Source organism: Vulpes lagopus, chromosome 3, assembly GCF_018345385.1.
Source record: "Vulpes lagopus strain Blue_001 chromosome 3, ASM1834538v1, whole genome shotgun sequence".
Classification (NCBI taxonomy): Eukaryota; Metazoa; Chordata; class Mammalia; order Carnivora; family Canidae; genus Vulpes; species Vulpes lagopus.
The window spans coordinates 47,116,866-47,144,233 of record NC_054826.1 but is presented as its reverse complement, the minus strand read 5'-3'; the positions used below and the strand labels follow the sequence as shown (position 1 = coordinate 47,144,233).

The 27,368-nt window shown below is 45.4% G+C and overlaps 2 protein-coding genes across 4 annotated transcripts in view; both read right to left on the bottom strand.

Annotated features, from left to right (window-relative positions):
- LOC121486116 (gamma-aminobutyric acid type A receptor subunit pi) overlaps positions 1-6,511 on the bottom strand; it is a 47,580-nt gene extending 41,069 nt beyond the window's left edge. For both annotated transcript variants that reach the window (XM_041746867.1, XM_041746870.1), the window contains exon 1: positions 5,070-6,511. The gene's annotated coding sequence lies outside the window, so the exon portion shown is untranslated. The remainder of the gene's footprint in view (positions 1-5,069) is intronic.
- Positions 6,512-14,753: 8,242 nt separating this feature from the next.
- KCNIP1 (potassium voltage-gated channel interacting protein 1) overlaps positions 14,754-27,368 on the bottom strand; it is a 337,230-nt gene continuing 324,615 nt past the window's right edge. For both annotated transcript variants that reach the window (XM_041750274.1, XM_041750275.1), the window contains exons 3-8: positions 26,559-26,628; positions 24,955-25,025; positions 24,138-24,245; positions 19,605-19,709; positions 18,645-18,707; positions 14,754-15,618 (exon numbers count right to left, since the gene is read on the bottom strand). In XM_041750274.1, coding sequence (XP_041606208.1) covers positions 15,571-15,618; positions 18,645-18,707; positions 19,605-19,709; positions 24,138-24,245; positions 24,955-25,025; positions 26,559-26,628 — 465 coding nt within the window. In that variant the 3' untranslated portion in view covers positions 14,754-15,570. The remainder of the gene's footprint in view (positions 15,619-18,644; positions 18,708-19,604; positions 19,710-24,137; positions 24,246-24,954; positions 25,026-26,558; positions 26,629-27,368) is intronic.

Below are 27,368 nucleotides of genomic sequence, written 5' to 3'. Positions count from 1 at the left end.
TGTGTGTGTGGGAGTGTAGAATCGGGCACTCTCTCCATTGGACAATGATAAAGGCTTTACTTTATGGAAAATATGTGTTATTTTTCCTATTAGCATCTCAGAGCAGGTATCTAAAGAGAAAGCCAATCAGCCCTGGGTAGGCATGAGGGAGCATGTTGTATACAATTCAATGTGATGATCCGAAGGAAATAAATTAAAATATGTTCAAGGCCTACCAGATTCTGTGATCAACATTTCTACACTCTTCATTTCATCTAATCTCATAATAACATTTTTTTCTTTTTTATTGTGATATGTATCACATAAAATTTACCATTGTAACCTCTTAAAAGTATACAATTCAGTGGCATTAAGTTCATTCACAACAAAGTTGTGCCACCATTGTCGTTACCTAGTTCCAGAACATTTTCATCACCCCAAACAGAAATCCCCAGATCCATGAAAGCAGTCACTCCCATTCCTTCCCCCAACCCCCCAGCAACCACTAACCTGCTTCCTGCCCCTATGGATTTGTCTATTCTGTATATTCATAACAATCATTTGATATAAATATTGTTTTTCCCATTTTATAGATGAGGAAGTTGTAGCTCAGAGAAGTTCATATCTTGTCTAAGGTCACAGAACTGATAGGTGATAGGTGTGATGGCTTCTCTACTGAGCTCCCCAGGTGAAAGAGAAAGGTCAGTCACTCACATGGCCCACAGGAGTACACCCCCTATTAGCATGTCCGGGGCGTGGAGCAGAGCAGAGGAGGAAAAGCAAGAATGTAGTGCACCAGGCCTGAATCAGGAAGGAGGCAGGAAGGAGAGGTCTCCAGACTGAGGATGGCTCCAAGCTGTTGACATGGGATAGCCAGTCAGCCAGTAGAGCCAGGGCCCCCACAGTGGGAGGCTCTCTCTTGCAAAGGTGTTGTCTGGAGCAGAGGAAGCAATCCTGAATCTGGGGGACCTCCTAGCAAAGCAGGCTGTGGCTCCCCTACTTCAGACCTAATGGCTTTGTTCATTCCGGGTGAGACCCCCAAGAGAGTGCCCCAGGAAGTCAGCTGACTCTCCTTTCTTCTTCTTCAGAGAAACCCAGACCTGTCTTGGGTGACAGTCTCTCTGTCAGCTGCCAACACCCCCAGGCTGTGTGGGGGGCTGAGAGACTGAGCGGGAGTTGGTGAATGGCCTCCAGTCAGAGGCAGCTGCCAACTGACGCCTCTCGGAATCACTGTGTGAGCCTTTTGTTCATTTCCAGGGGGCCCATGAGAAGCCGGGTCAGGGCGCTGCACACCCATGGCAGCCTGGACGCTGTGGCTTCTGCCTCTTTCTTCAGCCACACAGGGTCATGCTCTGGGTCTCCACCCAAGCCTTTGGGATTCAGGAGCCTTTTTTCTTGCTCTGGGGTACATGGTAGGTGTTTGGGTGTGTTCCTTCCTTGATTCCTGAAACCCGAGAGGCTCACGGTCTCTCCCTTGGGGAATGTTGGCTTCTCCCCTTCCCAGCACTGCCTGCTCCGCCCTGTCCTCCTGGGAAGCAGCAGAAGGCGGTGGGGGAAAGTGGGGTTCCTCTAAGGGTGCCCTGGCTCCTCCTCAGTGGAGGGGACCCTCTCCTCTGAAATAGCTCTCTCATGGGGGTGTGGCATCTTTTGGCCCTGAGGGGCCTCAGAAGGGTTAAGTGTTGAGCAGAAAGCCCTTCCTGACAGTAACAGCTGCTGTGAAGGCTCTGCCCGCCTGAGGGCCTCTGGGACACGACTGTGACAGCATCTGGCTGTGTCTGAGTCCAGTCAGATGAGCTGAGAGGTAAGGCATGTGGCTTCCTTCTGGCAATGATCTGTCTGTCTGTGAATGTGACCCCACAGATGTCCGTCTGTCTGCCTTCCTCGCACCACACCTCTCTAGACGGAGTTTCCAACAGCAACCCAACTCCATGGGTGAGCCTGCTCCTTGGTGGTAGGATGATGGCAGTACCTGGTTGGGGCGAGTGGGAATGGGGTGAGGGGACAGGGTAGGCACAGGAGACATCTGGCTGCCCGGAAAGATGGACTCTGGGGTAAGAACCCTATTCCTGCTTGGCGGAGCTGGCGTGGAGGCATCGTGGATGTGGGTTCAGCCAGCACTGCCACGTGCGGCCCTGTGAACTTGCATAAATCCCTTTGCTTCTGAGAGCCTTCACTTCCTCATTCATGAGAGGGCATTAATAACTATTTTATTGAGCTGTTGTGAGGCTTCATGAGAAAATGCATGTGAAGTTCCCAGTTGAGGGGCAATAAATGTCAGTTTATTAAAGTCTAGTTATTTTAGAATTTGACCCTTTCATTTAGCGTTAATGTGCCCTAAAAGAAAGGTGGATTTGCTCAGGGGCCCCCTATGTCAGGGAGAGCCCTCGGCCTGCTTCAGCCTTTTCTGGGACGTTTATCTGATAAGTGACCTGGTCTTGGCCTCTGTCTGAGTGAGGAGGGGGCCCAAGGCCTTGACTCCCTCCTTTGCCTAGGAAGTAAGGCTATCCTGCTGTGTGACTCTTTTCCCCTAAAGGCTTTGAGCCACAGGTCCCTTCCTTAGGTAGGAAAGCCAGCTTCCACTCTTCTACTTGTCTCTTAGACCTCCACCCTCTCTGCTCACCTGCTCTGTCAGGCATGTCAGGCTTGAAGAGAGGACTGCTGGGGGTGGACACTTGGCACAGGTGTCTGAAGCAAGGTGCTCCTGCGAGATTCAGGGGAAGGCGGAGACCCCCATGCCATTCCCTGGGGGAGGCCCTCTGGGGGGATGCTGAGGTCAGGGAATGCCATTCCATTATTTTCTTTAGGTCTGTAAGGGTATTGCACAGAAGTCTCTGTACCAGACAGATCTGTGAATGGCTGTCATTTGTAGCAACAGTGATAGCGAACCCTTGGGCTGTGCTCACTGTCCTGAGCAGCATGCATGAAGAAATGCACTCCCTCCTCACAGCAGCTCGGTGAGACAGGTACTTTTATTACTTTTTGTGCTAGGTATGGTCCTTCAAGAAGCATAGGCCAAGATGCGGTTAGATGGGCCAGGGACTTATTGGGCAGGAGGTGTGTGAAGAACGGGAGGGTGGCTGTGGGTCTGACCGCTGCGAAAAGGAGAGAGGGCAGGAGAGGTTGGCTAGCAAGAGCCTTACACAGCAGTGCAGTTTTGAGAAACGCTCAGCAAGGCTGATGGCAGCCTCTGCGTAAAGGATGCCCCTTAGAAGGATGTGGCGTCCTGCAAGAATGGGCTGGAACTAATATGCCCTTCACGCTCAGTCACTGGCTGGGCACAGTGTGGACCAGCAGCAGCCATGCCCAGGTGCTTCTCTCCTGGGGTGGAGTGGGCTGGTCACATTAACATCATTGCCTGACTCTGAACCCTTGCACACGAGGGGGCAGGTGAGTTCTCCTGAAGGAGGTCCGAGCACCCCATCTCCATGGCTGCCACACCTCCATTTTACAGATGAGGAAACTGAGGCACAGAAAGGTTAAGCTTCTTGTCCATGGTCCCAGGGTTAATGAGTGGCAGAGCTGGCACCAAAGCTGACTTGGTACTAAGTCCACCCTCTTAAGCACCAGGCCACACTGTGGGCTGGTAGATTATTTGCTGATGTGTAAGGGAAAGTGCTGTCATGTGAGCTTTGGAATCAGGCAGACCTGCGTATACCTTCTCTCTCTAGCGTGTGCTCACTGTGGGGAAACTGAGATTGGTGTGTGTGAAGAGCCTGCTGCAGAGCTAGCACAGAGATAGTAGGTGTTCGGTAAATACTAGTTCCCACTCTCATTCTACCTCCTAGGGGTGGAAAGACTCACAGTCTTTCCATTGTTGATGTTGCCTGGTTAATGTCCCACTCACTGAACGTCAGCTATGATTCCTGAAAGGATGCTTTTGAGCTGACTGCTCTACAGGCACCAGATGTGCCTGGGGCTCGGAGTGGATGGATGCTGGGGCAGGTGCCAGGCCTGGTCTTGGGGTGTCCTCCCCACTGAAATGCAGCAGCAGAAGCCACCCCGGGCCTCCTTCTGTCCTGAGGAGATTAACATTATTGGCTTGACGAGAGGCTAGGCAGAGTGTCTGGCAGTCTACAGCTTTATCTCCAATTTCTAAAACCACCTTAGGCAGGAGGTCTTAACATCCTCATTTTTCAGGTGAGGAAACTGAGTCTTATGGAGGTGAAGACGCTTGCCCAAGATCACACAGCTAATAAATAGCAGAGCTGGAATCTGAACCCAGTCTGACCGACTATAAAACCCACTCACTTTCCCCCACACCATGCCAATCTCGTGAGGTAAGTTATTATCATCATCCTTGCTTTCGAAATGAGAAACAGAAGCTCAGAGAGGTGGAGTCACTTACCTAAGGTCACACAGCAAGTACATGGCAACACTAGGGTTGGAGCCCAAACCTGTGTGAGTCAAAGGCTCCAGAACAACCTTTCATTCTGGGCTAGCCTGGACTCCGAGGAGGGCACAGGTGCTAGACTTGGAGAATCTTTTGTTCTCTAGTCCCCAATCTTCAATCCCAGTACCCATTCCTAGCTTTGTGGGTCTGGGAGATGAAGAGGAGACTCATGCTGCCTTTTCTGTTCCTTCATCCCAGCCTGGCGGCCCTGACTCAGCATGAACCCTGAATCAAAACCCAGAAGACTGGGTCAAGCCATGGCGTCACCCTCTTGTCCGTGGGCAAGTCACTCATTGTAAAATGGGGCAGCAAGGGCCCTGTTGGCTTCTCAGGGGAGCTGGGAGGAGAATCCAGCAACATGAAGGACCAGAAAAGACTGAAACCAGTCCTGGGTTGTATGACCACATTATCATTTTGTGGTTTTCTTCCTCCCCTCTGCCCTCCTGCTTCCTGGAAGCCACGACCAGCAGGGAGGGAAGGAGCTGTGCAGGCCTCTTTCTAGACCTTTCCATCTGGGCCTGGCCTAGCCTGTCAGACAGCATTCTCACAGTTCTCTGGCCCTTTGCCCTCCAGCCCTCCAACCCTTGGCCTCCTACCCAGCAGAGTACTTCACTCCCTGCGGGGGAGATTCCAGCGCAGATAATCAGATTCTCCTTGGTGACAAAACCCAAAAGCAAATAAAGGAATATTTACTGAGTACCTGCAACTTGCCAGGCGCTTCAAGAATTTAATCCTCTGCAGCAACCCTGAGAATTCTTTCCTGTTTACTTTTGATGAAAGCGAGGCTCAGCAGGCCGCTTGCTTAGGGGCACAAGCAGCTGGAGAGAGGGGGAGCCAGGACTCCAGCTCTGGGCCGGCTCTCACTGGGAAGGCTACCCCTTGCTTCGTGTCACGACAGCCAAGGACCAGACTTGCCGATGGCTGTCTGTGCAGGAGACAGAAGCCAGGATTAACAACTTGGGCCAGGAGGGCTGCCTCTTCCTCCAGGCTGCCCGGGATTTCTCAATCACTAGAAGAAATGGAGACTCTGGGCTGTTCTGCACCACCATCCTCCATCCCAGCCTCATCTGAGCCTCTGAGCACCAGGGGGGCCAGAAAGAAGCTGCCCGGGGCCCTGACAGCCGTGGGCAGCTTCTACGAGCGTGGGCAGCAAAGGGCCCGCGCTGGGGTCACAGAAGCCGCTTCCAGCCGGCGCATCAGCAGCCTGTATGTGGTCTTGGACAGGTCTCCTCGCCTCTCCAAGTCTCAGTTTCTCGGTCTATAAAATGGAACCGTATCCTCGCCTCGCTGCAGGGTGGGACTGATAAATGAGTCCGGGTGTGCAAGTGCTGTAAGCAGCAAGTTCTCGGCAGGACCTGCTGCATAATTTGCAGGGCCTGGTGCAAACAGGAGGAAAACGCAGATGTTCCTGTTGTCACATAATGAAGAACTTCAAGGCGGTGGTAGCAGAGCCTGACGCCAGGCGCCGGGCCCTCGGAAGCGCGGGGCCCTGTGCCCGCGCCGGTGGCAGGTGGCAGGTGGCAGGTGGCGGGGGCGCGCCCTCCTCCCCGCAGCCTCACCCCTGAGCCCCGCCGGGCCGGGAGGCTCCGCCCAGGGGCCCGCGGCGCGTCCGGCGGGGCGCCTGCGCCATCTAGCGGCGTCAGGCGGAGCAGCACCCGCCGCGCGCACCCGCCCGCCCCCGTCGGGGCCCGCGTGCGCCTGCGTCTCGGCCCGGTCGCCCCGGCCCATCAGCGCGTGGTCGGCTGCGTCCTCCGGGGTCTCACCTTGCCCCTCTCCTTCGTGAGTTCCCGGGGCCGCGCACCGCCGGGCTCACTCCGCTGAGGTCCTCAGCGGCCGTCCCCGAGAAGGAGCCGGTCCCCACCGCGGGCCCCTGGCGGCCCCCTCCGCCCTGCCTCCCCGGAGCCCGCTGGGGCTCTCCGCCGCTCCAGGGAAGCCCGTTCCTCGGCCAGGCATCCAGGGCCGTGCACCCTGGGCCGTGCACCCTGGGCCGTGCACCCTGGGCCGTGCACCCTGGGCCGCCGCCTGCCCCGCCCTGCACGCACACCGGCGCTCCTGACACCCTTCCCCGACCGGGGGTCCCCTCGCCCCGCCTGGGGGTGTCTCCAGGTCCCGCCTCTGACCACAGCCTCCCGGGACTGCTGGATCCTCGAGCGCGCCCAGCAGCGCCGGGAGTCCTCGGGCTCAGAGGTGGCCGGGCCAGGGGCTCGCATGGAGGGATTTTTGTTGTGAAGAGGAGATGAAATAACTTCTATTAGGCATTCCGAACGGTGTCTGGCTCGTCACAAGCACAGTAAATTATCATCATAAACTCTGTTCCATTAATTGTTAATGACCTCGGTCATGTGATTTCACCTCCTTGCGCTCTTCCCATCCAGAAAATGGGGATATTATTTATAATCTTATCCCACAGGTTCGTTAGAATATTGCATGAGGCGCAGCACAGGAGGTGCTAGACATGTCGCAGGTGATCGTGAGAGGGGTCCTCTCCCTTCATGCCATCCCCTGGATGCTCAACAGATAGTCCCAAGGCATAGTTCCTTCTTAGTTATCCAAAATGACTTAATTCTAGTATGCTCTGGAGGCCAAATTCCTTCTTCCCAGGACACTTTAGTCTTCAGCCGATTGGATGAAGCCCACCACATAGTGGAAAATTACCTGCGATACGCAAAGTCTACAGAATTAAATGTTTGGTGTTGTTTTTACGGAGTTAAGTGTTAATCACATCTACCAAATACTTTTATAACAACAACTAGAATGGAGTTTGACCATGGTACCATGGCCTAGCCAAGTTAACATAAAATGAATCATCACAGTGGGCTAATATTGATCACATAGGGCATTCGCTCCTCTATAGAATCCGTGAGAGTCCATCTTTCTCCACCTCTCTCCAAGCATGTATCTATTCTATGTTGGCATTAACAGTGAGGGGCTTTGGCCCCTTAGACTGGGCAGGGAGTGGGGGGTTAGAAGATAGGCGGACTGGATACCCTTAGTCCACAATCCCCTGCCACAAAATCCTTGCCTCTCATCAGGCATTCTAGTCTGGATAAGGGGCCTTGACTGGGCTTTGAGAGAAGAGGAGGAGATGGGACTGGATTTGGCAGCTTTCCTGGTGGGAATGGGAGTGATGCGATGTAGCTGGAGGAATTTGGCTGGGAATGAGCTGGCCAAATGAGACACCAGGGAAGGTAGGATGATGAGGATTACTAATGCAAAGTTCTTGTGGGGGTTGGGGGGGGGGGGGTCCCAGGTTGGTAGACAACCTATGAATGGTATTGGTGGTGTGCTCTGGGATTCCGGACCAAGTATTTTTTTTAACAGCTTTAAGTTGACAGGGAATCAACCACACGTATTTAAAATGTATGATTTCATATACCTGATACATGTATACACTAGTGAAACCATCGCACAATCAAGATAATAAACACAACCATCATTCTCAAAAGTCTCTTCTTGTCCCTCGGTAATCCCTCTTACCCCTTCTCTCTGCACTGACCCTCCCCATCCCCAGGCAATCACTGATCTTCCTGTCACTATAGATCAGTTTGCATTTTCTAGAACTTTATATTAATGGGAACATACAATGTGTACCTTTTTTTTTTTTTTTGGTCTAGCTTCTTTCATCAGCATAATGATTTTGGGATTCATTCATATTGTGTGTGTCAAGAATTCATTCTTGTTTACTGCTGAGTTGTATTCCATTGTAGGGATAGGCCACGTTTGTTTATCCATTTACTTGCTGATGGATAGTTGGCATCAGCCTGCTCTATTACCACCACTTGCTAGTGGGGAAATGAGCTGGTAGAGTTTAGTGCAGAGGTTGCAAATTGGTGATCCCTGTGCCAAATGCATCTCCTATACTTGTTTGATTGGGTGTTTCTCCTGTCTTTCTGTCTAGTTGCCAGAATACAAAGGTTCAGGGATTTCACACGCAAGTCCAGATTTTCAACTTTACTTGAAGAATTGCTAGGTCTAATAACTGGGCCCACCCACATACCAGCAACATGACAGCAATCCCTAGAGCTGTGACATAATTCCTTCCTTTACCCTGGGCGTGTATTCTCTGGGTTGCCACTAATTTCTTTAATTGCCTGGCTCCATATACTCATTGAACCTGGCAGTTTCAGGCTTAGCATTCAGTGCAGCAGTCAGAGAGTCCTGGGTTCAAACTTCTCTGTCACTTATTAGCTGTTAGATTGTGGCCAAGCCACTTAAACTCTCTGAACTCCAGTTTCCTCATTAGTAAATGGCATTAATAATGGAAACAACCTTAGGGTAGTGAGAACTGAATGCATGTGAACTATTTAGCATGTAACAAGTGCTCAATAAATGATATTTAATATTCTTGTTATATTATGGTGGCAAAGTAGATGGCAGAGCAGTACAATGGATATGGCATTAGACTAGATTTCTGGTCCAAGCTCTGTAGCTTGGGGCTTTGGTTGCCCCATCTATTATAGGAAGTAGTGGGGGATCAGTTAGCATGTGTCAAGCTGCAAGTTGCAGAAAGTTCAATTCAAACAGTCTTAAATGAGGACACCTGGATAGCTCAGTGATTGAGCGTCTGCCTTCGGCTCAGAGCATGATCCTGGGATCCAGGATCAAGTCCCACATCGGGCTCCCTGCATGGAGCCTGCTTCTCCCTCTGCCTATGTCTCTGCTTCTCTCTCTCTGTGTCTCTCATGAATGAATAAATAAATAAATAAATAACATCTTTAAAAAACTGCCTTAAATAATAAAAAATTAATTTGTTGATGTATGCAGCACAAACCACTAGCGGTACATGTAGTTCAGGTGAAACTGGATTCAGCAGTTCAATGAAATCATGGAGTCCATTTGTTTCATCTCCCTGCCTTGTCTTCTGTGGTATGATGTTCATCTATAGATTGGCTTACCTGCAGGTTACAAAATATTTGCCTGTATGTTCTAGGGCTACGTGCTTATTCATTCATGTCCAGTAGGGAAGAGTGACGTTGTTTCCTTGTTTTCAGCAGTAACTCTAAAATTCATGCTGTTTGCATTGGCTTAGGTCTTAAGCTATCCCTGAACCAGTCCCTGTGGCCAGAGGCATGGGAGAAAATGATTGGTTTAGTATAGGTCAAGTGTTCCCTTCTAGAACTGAGAGTGCAGTCACCTTCCCAGAGTCTTCTGGGTCTTCGAAAGTCCACTCAGTGGGGCTGGCTGCCCCTAGGGTTTTTCTCTGATCTTCAAGATTTGGATTTTTTTGGCCTCCAGGCTGTCACTGTACTGGAGTGCAGAGCTTGTGGAAGTCTGAGACTTAGATTGGGCTTTATTTTGATATGGAGGGACACACAGATTTCAGGTCCTCTAAGAAATCCATATGGGCATCTTTGCACATGTCCTTGGCATTATTCCTTATAGAGGAAGAGTAATTTGGCTTGAATTCATGGACTTGTTTTTCATTGCTTTTTACTAATAGATTGCATGGCAGCTGCTTTCCAACACCGTCTGGTGTTTGTATATCATTAGAGCTTGTTTTAGGAATAGGTGGAGAATGGTCTTCATGTTCTCTAAGAAATGGAGCTGGGCATAGATTTTGGAGCCTGGCATGCTTTAAAGCCCATTTCCAGCTGTGTAGGCAAGTCCCTCAATGTCTTGGGGCATCATTTCTTTATCTGAAAAACAGGTGCCTAGAATTCCTACTTCACGGAGTTGTTGTGCAATTCAAGTATGATATCATCTGTAGACAACCTGGCACCAAACCATGGTCCCCAAAGCCATCTGCACTTCCTCCTGGGAACCTCTTGGAGGGGGCTTACTGGCCTCTGCTCAGAGGATTACTCAGAGATGTGATGTTAGAGAACCACAGGATGGGTCGTGGAGGGATTCTGTATTTCTAGACATGATTTCCGTGTTGGAACAAGGGATAGATTCTTGAATGCCTGAGCAAGAAGTGATAGCAAGCTCAGAACAAGATTTTCTGTAAATGCCTGGTGATCCTTCCCATCCCTGGTCCACCTGAGATCATGTCCATATCAGTTCAGAGGGTCCATCCCTCCCTACCCTGTCTAGAGTAGCCTCCCTGACCAGCCCACTCACTCTCTACCATGTCACACTTGTATTTTCTTCATGCCACTTCACTGAAAACGTTTTATCTACTATTTACTCCTATGATAACAAGGTTCATAAGAGCAGGATACATTATCTGTCCTGTTCAACATTTTAGTTAGGTTCCTCCAGAAGCCAACACTTCTGGGTGTTGGTGTCCAGTAGCTGATCTGGGAGGGGATCCCAGGAAGCAATGGTAAGAGAGTATAGGAAAGAAGAGAGGAAAGGGAAAGAGGTCAATAGGGGTGCACTGTTGAGCACAATACTGCTGTGAACTATTCGGTCTCAATCCTACTGGTGAAGTCTGGGAGACGGTATAGAAGTCACCCTGGAGTTCTTCCTATGGAAAGGAGATGGGTTTGGGATATGTATACACCAACTCTTGTCAGCCATTGGTTAAGGGCTGCTCCAGGCAGGTGTTCACTACGTGATACTTCTGGCCTGTCCTGCTCACAGGCAGAGTGCAGGCATCCTGACCAGGGTCTTTCTATGACAGAGTTATAGACAAAAGTTGCAGGCATTTCCAGGGGGCACAGCTGAGTGCAACTGTGTGGTAACAGTGAGTGTTAAGGGTGTCTGGGTACGACAGCCACAGACTCTGCTGCTTGGATGAATCCCCATCAGCAGGCATGATTATTGGCAAATGGTAACAAATGTGTTGGGTGATTCAGGAGGAGCAGGATCCCTCCAGGAGGACAGGTTGGAGTCGGGTGTTCTAAGCGGAGAGCCTAGTTTCTCTGATAGCTCAAATGCTGAGAGAGGCATGGATTCACAAAGCATGGGCCTCTCTTTGTTTCTGTGCTCTTTTGGAAACTGCTGTGTTTATTTTTCCCTTGTTCCTTTATTAAAAGCTTTTTGCTTGTTGGTTTTAGTATCACTCTTTTTAAATTAGGTTTTAAATTTTAATTCCAATGTAGTTAACAGATAGTGTTATTTTAGTTTCAGGTGTATGATATAGTGATTCAACAGTTGTGTGTACTAGTGCTCATCATGGTAAGTGGACTCTTTAATTCCCATCACCTGTTTCACCCATCCCCCCCACCCTCCCTTCTGGTGACCATCAGTTTGTTCTCTTGAGTCAAGAGTCTGTTTTTTGGCTTGTCTCTTTTTTTCTTTGTTCATTTGTTTTGTTTCTGAAGTTCCACATGTAAGTGAAATCATAATACTTGTCTTTTTCCAACTGACTTATTTTACTTAGCATGATACTTTCTAGTTCCATCCATGTTGTTGCAAATGGCAAGATTTTACTCTTTTTGATTGCCAAGTAATATTCTAATATATATAATCACATCTTTATCCATACATCAATTGATGGACACTTGGGATGCTTCCATAATTTGGTTACTGTAAATAATGCTACTATAAACATAGGAGTGCATGTATCCTTTTGAATTAGTATTTTCATATTCTTTGGGTAAGTACCCAGTAGTGTGATTACTGGATTATAGGGTAGTTCTATTTCTAACTTTTTTGAAAAGATTTTCTTTATTTATTCATGAAAGACACAGAGAGAGAGAACTGGATTATAGGGTAGTTCTATTTCTAACTTTTTTGAAAAGATTTTCTTTATTTATTCATGAAAGACACAGACCATAGGCAGAGAGAGAAGTGGGCTCCCTACAGGGAGCCCAATGCGGGACTTGATCCCAGGACCCCGGGATCATGCTTTGAGCCGAAGGCAGATGTTCAGAGCCACCCAGACATCCCTCTATTTTTAACTTTTTGAGGTCCCTCAATACTGTTTTCCACAGTGGCTGCACCAGTTTGCATTCCCACCAAGAGTGCATGAGGGTTCCTTTTTCTCCACATCCTCGCCAACAAGTTGTTTCTTGTATCTTTGATTTTAGCTGTTCTGATAGGTGTGAGGTGATATATCTCATTGTAGCTTTGATATGTATTTCCCTGATGATGAGTGATGTTAAGCATCTCTTCATGTGTCTGTTGGCCATCTGTATGTCTTCTTTGGAGAAATGTCTGTTCATGTCTTCTTCCCATTTTTAAATTGGATTATTTGGTTTTTATTAAAAAGATGAATGGAAAAAAAAAGATGAATGGATACCTATATGTTTGTAATTGCTGCAATAGTTGCTCCCCACCCATAGCCCAAGGTCAGCCAGTTTTCTTTCTGTTGATTATTCATCTCAGGACCAATTTTGAATCTTTCTTTCATCCTGATTTCTCTCTGAATATCTCCAGATACTGATTTTCCTCTTGGCATTCGGTGTTCAGGACTGAATTGGGTTTCTTGTGGCCTGGCCAGCACAGGAAGAGTACCAACCCTTCAACTTTTCTACACCAGAGGCTCTTAGCCCTGGGTGTGCACTGGAATCACCTGGACAGCTTTTAAAGCATAATGATGCTCAGGGCCCCACCTGTAGAGGTTCTTATTCAGCTAATCTGGGATAAGGCCCAGGCCTTTGGCACTTTAAAAATTTCCCCTTCTCTGATCCCCAAGCGATTCTGATATGCAGCCAGAGTAGAGATACACTGGCCTAGACCTTTATTTTTTTTTAAAGATTTATTTATTTATGATAGACATAGAGAGAGGCAGAGACACAGGAGGAGGGAGAAACAGGCTCCATGCCGGGACTGGCCTAGACCTTATATAAGGATCTAACACAGGCATCTGAAAAGGTCAGATGTATTCTAGCTTCAGGTCCAGCTTGCTCCAGCAACTCAGTGATCTAATTTAAGCTTTCAGTTTCTAGTGTGTTTTGTTTTAATGTCTCTGCCTTGCCTTCTGTGATTCTGGTTTATCTGCTCTTCAGTTACCAGATAACCCCTTAGAATTCCTAAATCACTACCAACATGTCCTTAGGACTGCATGCATCCCATTCATATCCAGTAGGAGAGAGACAACTTTATCCTTTTGTTCCCAACACAAATCTTGTGATTCATGCTGTTTGGACTGGCTTAGGTATCAAGCCAATCACTGAACTAATCATTATGGTTAGAAGGATGGATGGTTCAGATCATGTGCTCCATTCATAGCACTGAGTGTGGTCAGTTCCCCACCTTAGCTCTGAATGTACATTACAATCATCTGAGCAGGTTCTAAGGAATCCTGATGCCCAGGCCTCACTAGCAGAAATTCTACTTCAGTTGGTCTGAAGTGGGGCCCATGCACTGGCAATTTTTCAAAGTTCCCCAGGTAATTGTGATGTTTAGCCAAGGTAGAGAAACATGGCCTAGAAATTGTATAGCCTTATGATGCAGGTTCAGACCCCGCACATGGGAAGGTTCATAAATACAGATCCTCTGCTTGGGCCTAAGTGTGTGTGTGCTTTGCTAGGGGCTGGCCACATGTCTAGCAGTCCTAGATGACCACATGGCAGCACGCAGGAAGCCTGGAGAAACAGAGCTGCCTTCTCTAAAGTTTCCAACCGTGAGAGGCAGCAGCCAATGGCAATCAGACTGGGAGTATTTCATGAACCCATGACATGTTGTGGCCTGCTCTTGCTAGTGGCGCATGGGCACTTAAGGCTTTCCCCTTCACTGCATCTGTTTCCTCATCTGCTGTTTGGATTCAGAGAATATCCATGCCTCTTTGAACTGACTACAGATGAATGAGATTTGTGTGTGGTACCTTCATTGCCTTGGGGTGAGGGGAAACAGACTCTCCTAACAGGAAGGCTCTATGATAGAATGGGAAGAGTTTAATCTCTAATGGAGCTGTGATACCCTAGGCAGGTCCCCTCACCTCTGAGCTTCAGTGTCGAAAACAGGAAAATGAGGATTCTTATCTCCTAGAATGTGCTACATAAGCATGAAATGAGATGTATGTAAGCCCCTAGTAGAGCACTTGGCACATACTAGGGGTTCAGTAAATTGATTTCCTTCCAAAAATGCCATGGTTAGCTCTTCATCTTTTTAATGTGATGTTAAATGAGGAATCTAAGACAGTGTCCAACATAAGTAGTAATTTGTTGTTTCTAAGCTGAAGCCACTTGGTCAACCCTTGGACTCTAAGCTGCTCAGCAGAAGTTCCAGCCACCTCTTCATCTCTGTATCCCCAACCATACCATTGAGGCTCCAGACTTTCTATACCAGAGGGTCTTGAGAGTAGTAATCTTGTTGGAAGGAAGGTGTTGTGAAGGGTCTCCTCTCAAAGACATATTTGTTTATAGTCACAGTATTTGTATTTAAATGGGATGCTTGCTTGGGGGCAGTGGAGGAGGATGCTCTGACTGGCACTGGGTCTGGCACACAGAGCAGGTATTAATAACTGGATGACAACTCAATGGACAAGCCTTCCCTTTTCACAGCTTACCTTTTCTGGTCGATGGAGTCATGGAAAAAATGAAGATTAACAGTATAAGAAATAGTTCTGTTTATTGATTAGAACATGGTATAAAATTACAGCAATTTGCAGGCATTCTGGGCTTTCTGGGAGGGGCATGCAGTGCTGGACTCTAGCAGGAGATGGACTGAGGGCATGGACCACTGGGCATTGGCTTTCTTCCTGGGCACATTAAGGGACTTGCATTACCAGCACAGATGTCAATGTGAAAAAGAATTATTGGTTCTTGCCTCTGGAAACAAAAGATGTGGGCAGTTTGGGTCACCAGACAAGGCCATGCTTAAGAATTCAGTTCTATCCTACATATGTTAGGTGCTGGCTCTCCCAATCTAGTCATATACTGATTTGTAGTGTTCTGTGTAATGCACATTCTTCCCATCAAAAGAAGGGAAACAGGCACATTGGTTTGGGAGGCCATCAGAGGATGGTGTGCATTTGGCTCAGGTCATCTTGCTTCCAGATACATCAAGGTCTGCTGGACTTGGAGGTGGTGGGCTGGGGCACGCAAGCAGAAAAGTGTGCACTACTGTTTAAGCTCAAGCAGAGGGACCTTCCATGGGGCAGCAGCATGAAGAGATGAGCATGCTTCCAAAACAAACCCAATTTAATCTTCTCTCTCTGAAGAAGATGGAGAAGGAAGGGTTGGCAATCAGAGACTGAGCCACGCGATGCTGGGTTCCATAGAAAGTCTCCAGTGGAGAATTCTTCCAATTTGTAAAAGGTGTTTCTGTCCCAAGAGTTGGTGTGTAAAATCAGAACAAGGGCAGATCAATGTGTTAAGAGGTGGTTGTTCAGTACAACGTCTCTGAGAGCCAGATGGCTATGTCCACAATTACATGACATTTTGGAATAGCTGGAGGGACCTCATGATGTTGTCATCCTGGAAGGGGAAGAGGAGGGAAAGAGAGGATAGTTAGAACTCTTTGAGGTTCCTCCTTGAGAAGCTCTGTAATGGTGAGCATGTGAGTTTCCCATGCAGAAAGAACTCTGCAAGGGTATGAGAAATACAGGGTGTGTATGTGAAGTACAGGGTGTGTGTGTGAGGGGGTGAGGGGTGCTAGAGTGTGAGCAACTCAAGGCAAGAAGCACCTTCTGTGGCCTTAAGAAATTTGTAAGAAATTATCCAGTGAAGCAGTATTACTTCTTTTAAGAAGTTCTGGGCAACTGCATTTTATCAAATGATTTTTCTACATCTACTGAAATGATTGTGTTTTAAAAAATTCCATTATGTTATTAATTATATTGATTCTTGAATGTTAAACCAAACTAGCATTGCTGTAATAAACCTATTTGTTCATTTTTAAAAACCCATTACTAGATTTGATTTTTTTCACATCTATGTCCAGAGGGAATATATTAGTCTGAACATTTTCTTATTTTGCAATGGCCTTGTCATGTTTTTATATTAGAGTTATGATAGCCTCATAAATCAAGTTGAGAAGTTTTTCCTCTTTTGCTTTTCTCTGAGTTTGTATGAGACTAATATCCTTTCTTCTTTGGAAAGTTTGAAAGAATTTACAGGGTAAGGGATCTATGCCTGCCATTTTCTTTACGGGAAAAATTTAAATTAGAGATTCAATTTCTTTAACATAGATAGGACTATTCAGATTTTCTATTTCTTTTTGTGTTAGTTTTGATAAATTATATTTGCAAGGAATTTGTAGATTTCTATGTTGTCAAATGTATTGCATAATTAACTATTCTCTTTATAATGTCTGTAAAACCTGTAGTGTTGTTACCCTTTCCATTCCTCATACTGATAGTTTGAGTTTTCTATCTCTTTCTCTTTTGTTTAAATCAGTCTTGCTAAGCACTTAACAATTTTATTAATTTTTGAAAAGAGGCAAATTTTGGTTTTGTTGTTTTTTTATTGTATGTCTCGATTATATATTCTCCATTTTACATTTTTCTATTGTATATTCTCTGAAAAATATTGAATATAGAAAATCTTCAAATGTTTAGCTATTAAGCAAAATACTTTTAAGTTCATGAGTCAGAGAAGGAACTATTTTGAATTAAAAAATACTGAAAATATGACATTAAAATCTGTGGGATCTAAAACAGTACTTAAAGGAAATTTTATACCTTTATGTGAACATATTGGAAAAGAATGGCTGAAAATAATGATCTAAATCTTCATCTTAAAAAGCTAGAAAGAAAACCCAAACAATTAAATTAAAATTTAACAGAAGGAAGAAAATAATTTAGAGCACAAATGATGAAACAGAAAGCAGATGTATAATAGGAGAAAAAAATAAAGAAAGACAAAAGTTGACTCTGGGTATCTGAAATCTTTTAAAAGTTGCTAGAACTTTTAAAGTAAGTCTATGGGTTCTGGAGTCACGCTGTCCAGAATTCAAATCCCAGATCTGTCATTTATAGCTGAGTGACCTTAGGCCAGTTATTTAATCCCTCTGTGCCTCAGTTTCTTTACGTGTAAAATAGCATCAATCACAGTATCTACCTAAAGGTGGGTTGTGAGCAAAAAATAAGTGAATTAATGAATAGCTATAGAGGTTGCTAATGTGAGAAACTAAATGAATTTAAAAAACTTCGCTCACCTGTGAAGCAAAGGCAAAAAGGCAAACCGAAGTAGGGCATAGAATTTAAAATTATAATGATGGAGTTCAGGTTCCATCTCTGTAACCTACTGTGCCTTAGCCATTTCTCTTAACTTTGCAATCTTAGGTTACTCTTCTTTAAAATGGGCATGATCAATACTCCTGGGTCACCTGGTTCCTGAAGATTAACATGTTGAAATATTTCTAGCCTTGTTGGTAAATAACTGCTGACCTGAGCCTTCTACCCAGCATCTTTCCCTCTGTCTATCTGGTAATTGGCCCAGGACCCCTGGAGCACCCAAAGGTCCATTGGCTAACAGGTTGGCAAGCTTAGAAGGGTTCCTCTAGGGCACTGCCCCATGGCATTGGTCAACATCAGTTAAGAGTGGTCGATTCTCAGTCTACTCTCATTAATAAATATGTTGAATATCACCCTGGATATAGTGCCACCACCTCTCAGGGCTGTTAGTGAAGTTTGTACATACACCTGAAACTTGGTAGGTGCTCGGTATATGTTGATAACTTCTCCCTGGTTTTGTGCATCTCCTGTTCTTATGGGTGAATTCGGAGTAACTGTGTACTTTTCTGAAATAAGGTGGGGATAGAAATGCATTTTTCTAAAGTAGATAAAAGTAACTATTTCCAATTCAGTTTCTGGCAGAGACTCTGGGCTAGTCTAGCCTTAAAATGAGTGAAAATGTGGTCCAAGGACCTGCAGCACCAGCATGACTGAGGAGAGTGTTAGAAAAGTAGCCCCTCAAACTCCCTTCCAGACCTATTGAATTAGAATCTACATTTTAACCAGGTCTTTAAGAAGGTTGGTTTGCCCATTAAAGTTTTAGAAGTATTGATCTCCAGGGCCATTTGTGTTAAAACAAAGATTTCTACAGTCTCTCCCCACCTCGCCCTGCCCCATCTAGTGTTCATTTTCAGTATCACTGGGGAATTCTTGGGCACAGTATGGCTTGAGAATCACAGCCTTAGATTTTTTTCATCAGTTACTCCCTTGTAGTCTAAGGAGCGGAAGCAGGTTAAAAAACGAGTGTTGCTTAACTGGGAAGTCTTTGGTTTCACAGAGACCCCCTCTGGGCTTCCACATCCCCCCCCCCCCCCCCCCCCCAGTCCTTCTCAGGCTGTCTGGCTCAGGCTGTGTTTACCCAAGACCAACCACAGGCCAGTTGGAGGAGTGGAGATTGTTGGGATTCTGAGTTGCTCTTGGTGGAGTTGATGGTGAAGGCTCTGACCTGAGGTCACAGGTTTCTCATTCTCTCCCTTCTGCAGACCCCAAGCCCCCAGATTTCCTTTCCCAGATCTAGAGGTTTTATGCTCTGAGGTCTCTCCTTACCTCTTGACAGGATTCAAGAAATTCGTCTAAAGTCACGATGCCATCTTTATTTTTATCCATTTTCTGGAAGACACAACAGGAAGCACTTTAACAAAACTGGTAATCTGCATTCCAAAACTTTCGCTTTGTTAACCACCTTTGCCCCGAGAATTAAAGTGGTCTTCTACTGGCCAGACAACCCCACCCAGGCCCTGGTTATAGCCCTTTGACTCCCATGAACTTCCTTAAAGTGGAAAGACTTGCTCCAGACTCTCATCACTGGATTATTCTGCTGACACCTAACATGTCTTCCCCAGTCTCTCTCCCAGCCTGTCCACCTGGCAGAGAGAACACTGCACATGAGAGGTTCGACTTCGGTCTCTGTCACTTACTGTGTGACCTTGAGTGAGTCTTTAAGCCTCTCTGAGCCTCTGCTTTTCCCATCTGCAAAGTGAGAGGATTAGACTAGAATGAGCTCGGACATTCTTCAAAACTCTACCACTAGCCTTACTTTTTTTTTTTTTTTACTAAAACACCACTATAGTCATGCCACTCTTCTACTTGTGGAGTAACAGTAGTCACCCAAGCAAGGCTAAACCTCTTCAATTAAAGATCTCAATTCAACCCACCTTTGTTTCCAACCTTATTTCCCATCACTCTCCAGACATAAAACCTTAACAACTACATAAACATGCTTAATGGCATCTTTTCTGGCTACTCTGCTCCACTAAGGATTTTTATGGAACTTAGAGGCTATACCGTAGTATTTATACTTCATAATATACTTCCCTGTTCTATTCTATAGTAAATACTTGCTTGCTTAATGAGATCATCTCTTACTTGAGGTCAGCACATCTTGTGATTCTTTTCTGTTTTCTACTATGCTTAGAACAGAGTTGGACAGAACCACTTGTTCAGATGCTTGTGGGTTGACTGGTCTAAATTGGGCTTAAAGCTCACACACATTGTGTGGGCACTTACCTGGAAGAAGACATCCACATGCTGCCTTGGAGTGTCTTCTTTGAGCACAGGGTATGTGTATTTCCCCATCATGTCATAGATGGCTTTGACAATGTCCATCATTTCCTGGAGAGACGATATGGAAGTACAAAGTGGGAACCATGAAGTCAAGCTCTTTTTAGGTGACAGTTTGAGGCTCCCTGTCACCTTTGTGAATGAAGGCAATTAAAAGGACTCTCTTCAGCTGATGAGAGGAAGTTAGAAAGCAAGCTGAAGGGGCTATATTCTGGGAGCCTCCTCCTAGAGAGAGGGCAATGGAAAATTCTCTTTGCCTTCAAAAGCTGTTGGGTTAGTTACCTTTTCTTGAGCATTATCCTCAGTGAGGGGTTATGTGTGGGATTGGGGTGAATATGTGTGTGTACTGATGAGCCCACACCCCATTTTTGGAAGACTCTCTCCCCACTCCACAATTCCTTTGAATGATTGGGCCTGGGTGGCTGTGTTTGTACTGGGTGACTTGTCCCTGTGATCACAGCTAACTGGAACAAAGGTGGACGTCTGACTGAAGGTGAGCTACTCTGTTTTTCTCTCTTGAGAAGCTTAAGTGATGAGGTGCAGAAACTGTAATCAGGAGTGATAGAACCCTGGAGCTCAAAAGTCAAGTGGATTTAGGACCAGAGTCGGTGCCACAGGCAAGCCATTTCCAGGTTTTAGCTGAGGTTGAGTGAGAGCAGACACCTAAAAGTTCTGCAGAAGAGTAGAACTTCTGTGAAGAGTAGAATGAAGCAAATACACAAGAAAGTAGAGGAGATGGGAAAAATGCAGGGAGAAAGAGAGAGAGAAGAGAGGAAAGTAGTAGAGGCAGGAGAAGAGAGTTAGGGATTGGGGAGACACAGAAATCTTCCCATGAGCACATGCATGGGCACTTGCACACACACATACACTTACACACATACACACGCTCTCACACACATATATATACTCACATACACTTAGGCTCTCTGAGAAAAACAAATGAAGAAGAAAAACAGTTACAAAGACTGAGAGAATCCCTAGAGGGACAGTATTTCAGAATGGTTACCCTATAAACTAAAACCTCCTCTTGTACCTCCCCACCCCTATGTTGCTAGCAATTTGTGTCATTCCTGCAGAGGAGAGTGTGGCCATCTTGATCTCAGCAATGCTGGAGGATGGGGAGGGAAGAGAGAGGAAAGAAGAGGTGGTGGTGGCGGGAGGAACAGAGAGAGAGATTGGAAGCTAACAACCTTCTAACTTCAATGGGGATTACACATATTCCATCAGACTAACTGTATTTTTATAGGAAACCTCTCAACTTAAGCTAGTTTGTGTTGATGATTTTTTACCTTTAACCAAAAGACTACTTTCTATAGAGTCATTCTTGTTTGATAGGGCCTGATAGATGGTACAAATCCCATCATGTTTTCTTTCATCTTTCAATGCTTCCCGATACAGAATAAGTGATTATTATTAAATACTTCTTAAAAGAGTTCTGATTCTTAGTTTATAGCTATTTCCTCAAGAGTTTGTGAGGACCTATGCTCAATCCTAAGGCCCCTGCATGGGAGGGAGCCAAGTAACTGTTGAGTGGCTCTGTGATGTTCTGATCACACTGGCCAAGCATAGTATTCCACGGTCCCTCCTTGGAATGCAAGCAAGAGGGCACAGGAGGACAGGAGGACGGCCTTGTCTTTGAGATCTATGGAGACCCAGGAGACAGCCTCTCTCCTGGGTTCCTTGTCTGCTACTCCTCATTCCATGTGCTTATTTTATTGTTTTTGATTCATTTATAACCTATCAATAGTTTTAGACTTACACAAGATTGCAAGAATAGAACAGAGTGTTCATGTATGTATACTTTTGACCCAGCTTCACCTAACTTGCCAAAGCACAGCACAATGCTCAAACCCAGAGAATTAACAATGCTACCACAGTGCTGTAGTGCTATTAACACAACTATGGGGCTTATTCACATATCATTAGATTTCTCCCTGGTGTCTTTTTTATGGTTAAGGATCCCTCATCTATCTAGTTGTTGTGTCTCAATCTCCTCTAAACTGTGATGGTTTCTCACTCTTTGTCTTCAAGACCAAAACACTTCTGATATGAGTACTAGTCAGTTATTTTGTAGAATGTCCCTGTTTGGGTTAGTCCCTGGTTTTCTCATGATAAGATTGAAATTACGCATTTTTTATGAGAATACCATAGCAGTGATACTATATCCTTCTTGGTGCATCATGTCAAAGAGGTATATGGAGTTGATATAATCTTATTAATGTTGATATTAACCTTGATCACTTGATTAAGGTGGTGGCTGCCAAATTCCTCCACTGATTTTAGCATCTTTCAGTGGATCTTGCCTGCAAAAATTATTACTGTGGTATTTGCCTAATGCTAACTTTGTATTTCCTTTATTCCTTCTTTATTTATTAATTGGAATTCTCCTTTAAGGAAGAGTTGTCCCTTGTCCCTCATTTATCTGAGAATTCAATTATTCATTTGAATACATCTTTATTATTTATTTGAACACATATTATTTAAATATATATAATCTATAATTATATATATTTAATTTAGTAGGGACTCAGGCATGTTTATTTCATCGCTTATAATCTAATATTAGCATTTTTAATTTTGCTGCTCAAATTGTTCCGGTTTTGGTGACTGGGAACTCCTTCAACTGATTCCACATATCATCCTTTCCCCTCCTTCCCTTCCCTTCCCTTCCCTTCCCTTCCCTTCCCTTCCCTTCCCTTCCCTTCCTTTCCTTCCTTTTTAAAGCACTCCAATACTTTATAGCACTACAAGGTACTCCAGGTTGATCTTATGTTTTCTTGTTCTCAGTCCTGGTATCACCCAATTAATTCTCCAAGGAGATGGGTCCTTTAATTGGAGAATGGTGTTCAGAAACCAAGGTCTGGGTGCAAGATACCCTCATTGCTAGTGGGCATCATTGCTTTTAGGCCCTCCCAACAAACAGAACTAGGAAATACATGTCTCTATCCACGTGTTTCTTTTAAAATGTGGGCTTCATAAGTCCTTCACATCCACATTATCAAACGTTTCTTTCCTGAGTATCTAAGAGAGGGGACTTAAAGACCAATTTTGATTGCTCTCTCAGGACTTTTGTTGCCTAATATTTGGAAGAGATTATCTCCAAATGATTGCCAGGGGGAAGGTCCAGCTAGCTATATTTTCTAGGAAGCTACTTATCCACATTTTCTTTTTATTTTAAGGGGTACTTTATTAAGTCTACCATCTAGAGAGATCTATGGGTATAAATGGGGACCATTTTGTCTAGTCTGCAGATAAGAAAGAGGGAGCCGGGGTTAGTGAGATTATTCAGTGATGAAATTATGGCTGCACAAAGGTTGAAGACTGTGTTATAAGTCCTACTTTAGGGTCCTTTCTTTATATTTTTGTAAAGTAGTATTGGAATATTTTGGAGTATCATATTTGAATAGGTATAGAAGCATTAAATTATTTGCAAAATTGAGATAATATTATATATACTATTTTATAAGGTGATTTTTAAAATGTAATGTGTCAGATGAATTTTTATATCTTCTCACTTTTGTATGACCTTAAATGGCCACCTGCTATTCCATTACATGCATTTACTGGAATTCATTGAACATATCTGTTATTAGTGGGTATTAGGGTTTTCACACTCAAGGGATCATCTACCACTTTATTTGCAGCATCTAGAACATCTAATAAGCCCTCAAGTATATGTTGAGCAAATACTTGACTGAATGAACATTATAGAGAAGCTTGCAAGATTGAGGTGAGGATTGGAGATGATATTTGTAGCTCTAGGCACTGCACCTGGCACATAGAAGCTCAGGGAGTGGGATGTTGCAGGATGCTATGTCCAAGCTACAACTGAGATACTAAGACACAATGGATATCAAAGTGAGTTTTGAGATATACCTTTGAGTATTTCACTGTCTAGATACCACATGTACTTTGAAGCTGTAAAAGTGTTAAGCAGTGAAGATTCAGAAATCGTTTGTCATGTGTTTAGAGATTGTCATACCTGCCATCATCCCTTCTGTGGTTTTATTAGAAGGCAAAACAGATTGTGGCCAATATGATCCTATTGTAGTCTCCTCTTCCTCAAAAAATCTCCCCTCTCTCTTCTAGACCATGCTTTCAATTGTACCATTCCAACATTTAGCTTTAGGTTGTGGCTGTTAACCTGCTAAATGTGAGTTCCCCTGGGAAAAGTAACTCCACACTAAAATCACTGACACCCCTTTTGGAATGTGGATTGAATACATGTGACTCAGTAATAATGAATCTGCTTAATCCTTTCTTGAGTACTTGGGAACAGGGCAGGGTGGAACAATAGGGGGAGGTCAAAGGTGACCTCCTTCACCAGGAATCAGCTCTGTTAGCCCCAAAGCAGGTCCTTGCTCATTCAGACAATTTCACCCTCATGACTGAGGCTGCTTTCTATTAGATGCCTTCATTGTAGTTCTTTTTTTTTTCTTCATTGTAGTTCTTTCATGCCCCTAGCCTCAGCTCACTTACCTCTTTGTTTATGTATCCATCTTTATTGATGTCATACAAATTAAATGTCCACCTTAGCTTCTCATGGACGGTTCCTCTCAGTAAAATTGACAGAGCAGTTACAAAGTCCTGACAAGTGGAAGAGGCATAAATGACATTAACCACCAAGCCATGGGGTGGGTGGAACCTCTGTCTTTGGATCAGACTCTATGACTGCTTTCACTGAATTATATCTCCCATGTCCTCTGTCCTCTGAAGGATATGGTCAACCTCAGGGAAAGTACCTCCTCTTTCGTTCCTTACCCTGCCACATTTTAGGGGATGGAGTCTCCTTCAGGAAGAATGTATGTGCTGATATCTCCAGACCTAGGTAGACACTGCCTAATTCCACACCTGCAATTATCCCAAGGATGGTGGTACATTCTACTAATTGAGTTCATATTCCTCCCATACCACTTCCTAGCTGGTTGACCTTTGGAAAATCACTCCATCTCTCTTTGCCTTACTGTCCTCTTCTGCAAACTGGTAATAAATAATAGAACTCTACTTTGTAGGGTTACTGTGGGGACTAAATGAGTTAATACATGCAAAGCACAACTGCAGTCTGTCATGTGGTTAGCTCCATGTGCACATGAGCTATTAAACTGTTATCCTTAGTCCCTTGAGGCCCTGAGCTCCTGGAGGGGAAGGGCAGCTGCTGCTTCTTCCCCTATCTTCAGGGAATGCTTGTTAAGTGGACAACACACTGAAATGTCTGATGATCCAACCATCCCTTCAATATGCCACAGCTTGAAGGAAGAGTTTGGGGGGTGTGTCTAGGACTTGGGGATAAGCATACCTCGAACTTCACGGAGCCTGTCTGGGTGGTGTCGAAGGCGTGGAAGAGGTAATGGGCATACATGCTGGCATCTGCAAGGCACAGAAGGAAAGGTAGGTGACAGGAGCTGGGGCTTCACAGAGGGGAGAAAGAATCCTTGGCAACAGTGAGAAAGAGAAGAGGGTGCTACTGGGGTGATGGGAAGGAGGAAAGGTGGTAAAGGCAAACCACCATGGAATCTGGGACCTGTGTAACTGTCCTGGGGTTTAGGTGGGAAGTTTAGGTGGGAAGTTCTTAGAGCAAAGACTGGACCTTGCCCCTATATCTAGCCATCCTGGGAGAAAGACCCTCCTGCCTGCTGCATGGATAATTCTTGGTGGGTGAGTGACATGGCGACTGTGTGCAGAAGATGCTCTCATGAGTGAAAGTGCAATGCCAGGGAGTGAGCACCCACTAGGGAGCAGACAGACCTGGGCTTGGCTAGCAGCTCTGTCCCAGTGTAGCTCTGTGACCAGAAGCATCTAGCAGAGCATCTCTGAGCTCCTCTTTCCTGTCTCTTACAAAGGGATATAGCAAGATCTATCTCTCAGAATTTTGGAAAAAGTGTGTTAGCTTTTCACATAGTCATGTCATCAGAACCATCACCATGTCACCATCACCATCATTAAACTCAATGAAATCTTGCCTGCCACATGGTCAAAACTCAAGAGATTGAGGCTCAATAGAACTCAACAACAGTGATTCTGGAGCCAGCATGGGGTGAAGCTGCCTCCCCACAACCTGGGTAGGGACCCTGTCCTGAGTCCCCACACCTACGAGGGCCCTGTCTGCTGCCAAAGAGGCCCAGGAGAAACAGAGTCCAAGAAGTGTTTGGGACACTTGGATCTCCATTTCATCAGGACCCAGGGAAGGGGTCCTGCAGGAGATAGCTCCTGGGGGTGGGAAAGGAAGTGGCATGTAACACATGGAAGCCATGGGGAGAGCCACTGATGTCCTAGGCCCATGGAGCCAGAGTAGCTTCCTTCAGGAGTCAGGCATGGCAACACAGTGGCCATGGGCCTGGCATACTCGCTAACCTGGACTTACATGCACAATTTTATGTTCCCTACATCTTTATGGATTCATTTATTCCTACAGTCTCTGGTATTTATTAAAATTCTCTTTCAAAATTCCACCTTGCCTCAGCTGTTGTGAGGGAAAGAATGGAGGGCACATGGCACAATGGTGGGGCCAACACAGAGAAGCTTTTCATCAGATGCTTGTGGGATTGAATCCTGCTCTGTCACTTACTAGCTATGTGACCTTGAGTGAATTGCTTAACTTCTCTGAGACAGTTGCCCCATCTGGCATATGGTATAGTAGCTGCTTTCTAGAGCTGTTAGGAGACTTTATGATATTGCTTTATTAATCTCTCCTCTCCTGAAAATGATCCATTTCAGAGCTCTTTTCCACTCAAGCTGTAGCTAATTCTTTATCTTATACTAAGGGAATGAAATCTTACCCTGAGTTGTTCCTGACATTGAGGAGGAGGCAGATAATAAGAAGCATGCATGCATGCACTTGGAGGAAGAAAGGCTGTTCACCAGAAAGGGAGCTGGAAAAGATCTTTTGAAGATCAGACTCACCTCCATGAGGGAAAAACTGAGCGTAGATTTGTTTGAATGTTTCTTCATTGACCACACCACTGGGGCACTCCTGCATGAAGGGGAGACAGTCAGTGGGGGGGATGGGGGCCCACCCCAGAAGGAGGAGACTGTGTCCATCCTTGGGGTTTAGGTTTCCTCATCATCCCTGATGAGTAGGGACTGGACAACCACCCATATGCTTCTGTATCACCAAGTGAGTAGCTGGGAGTTTACCCTGCCTTAGGACTGGAGCTGCTTTGCAAAATGATGAGGCTTTATCAGAGAATAGGTACTGTGAGTTGGAAAGAGCATGGGCTTTGGGCTTAGGAAGACCTGGATTTGGATCCTGGTTAAGCATCTTCTAGGCTTTATGACTTTGGGTGAGTTAGTCTCTGATTCTCAATGTCCTTACCTGTAAAATAGGGCTAATAGTACCTTCCTGACAAGGCTATCATGAAGTTTAATATAGGAAGTAATGTAGCAAATTAATACTTTGGAATTCAGGCTTACACATCAGTCTCTGTGAGCTCAGTTAGCACAGACTTAAGTCCCAGCAGTTCTGGGGCATGGACAATATTGGCAGTGTGAATGGGTTATACTAAGGCTAAAAGCTGGGCCAAGGTGATTTCTCCAAGGTCGCGCCTGCTATCCTGTGAAGTGCCTGGGCTACTGGCCAGTTTACCATCTATAGAGATTGCCTCATTCTTGCCTGGAGTCTTTCTTTCTAGCCAGGTGATCTTGCTCTCATGCCCTCTTTATAGAATTGGCCTTTCTTTTACAACTGCATATATGGAAGAGCTCCCTAATGGG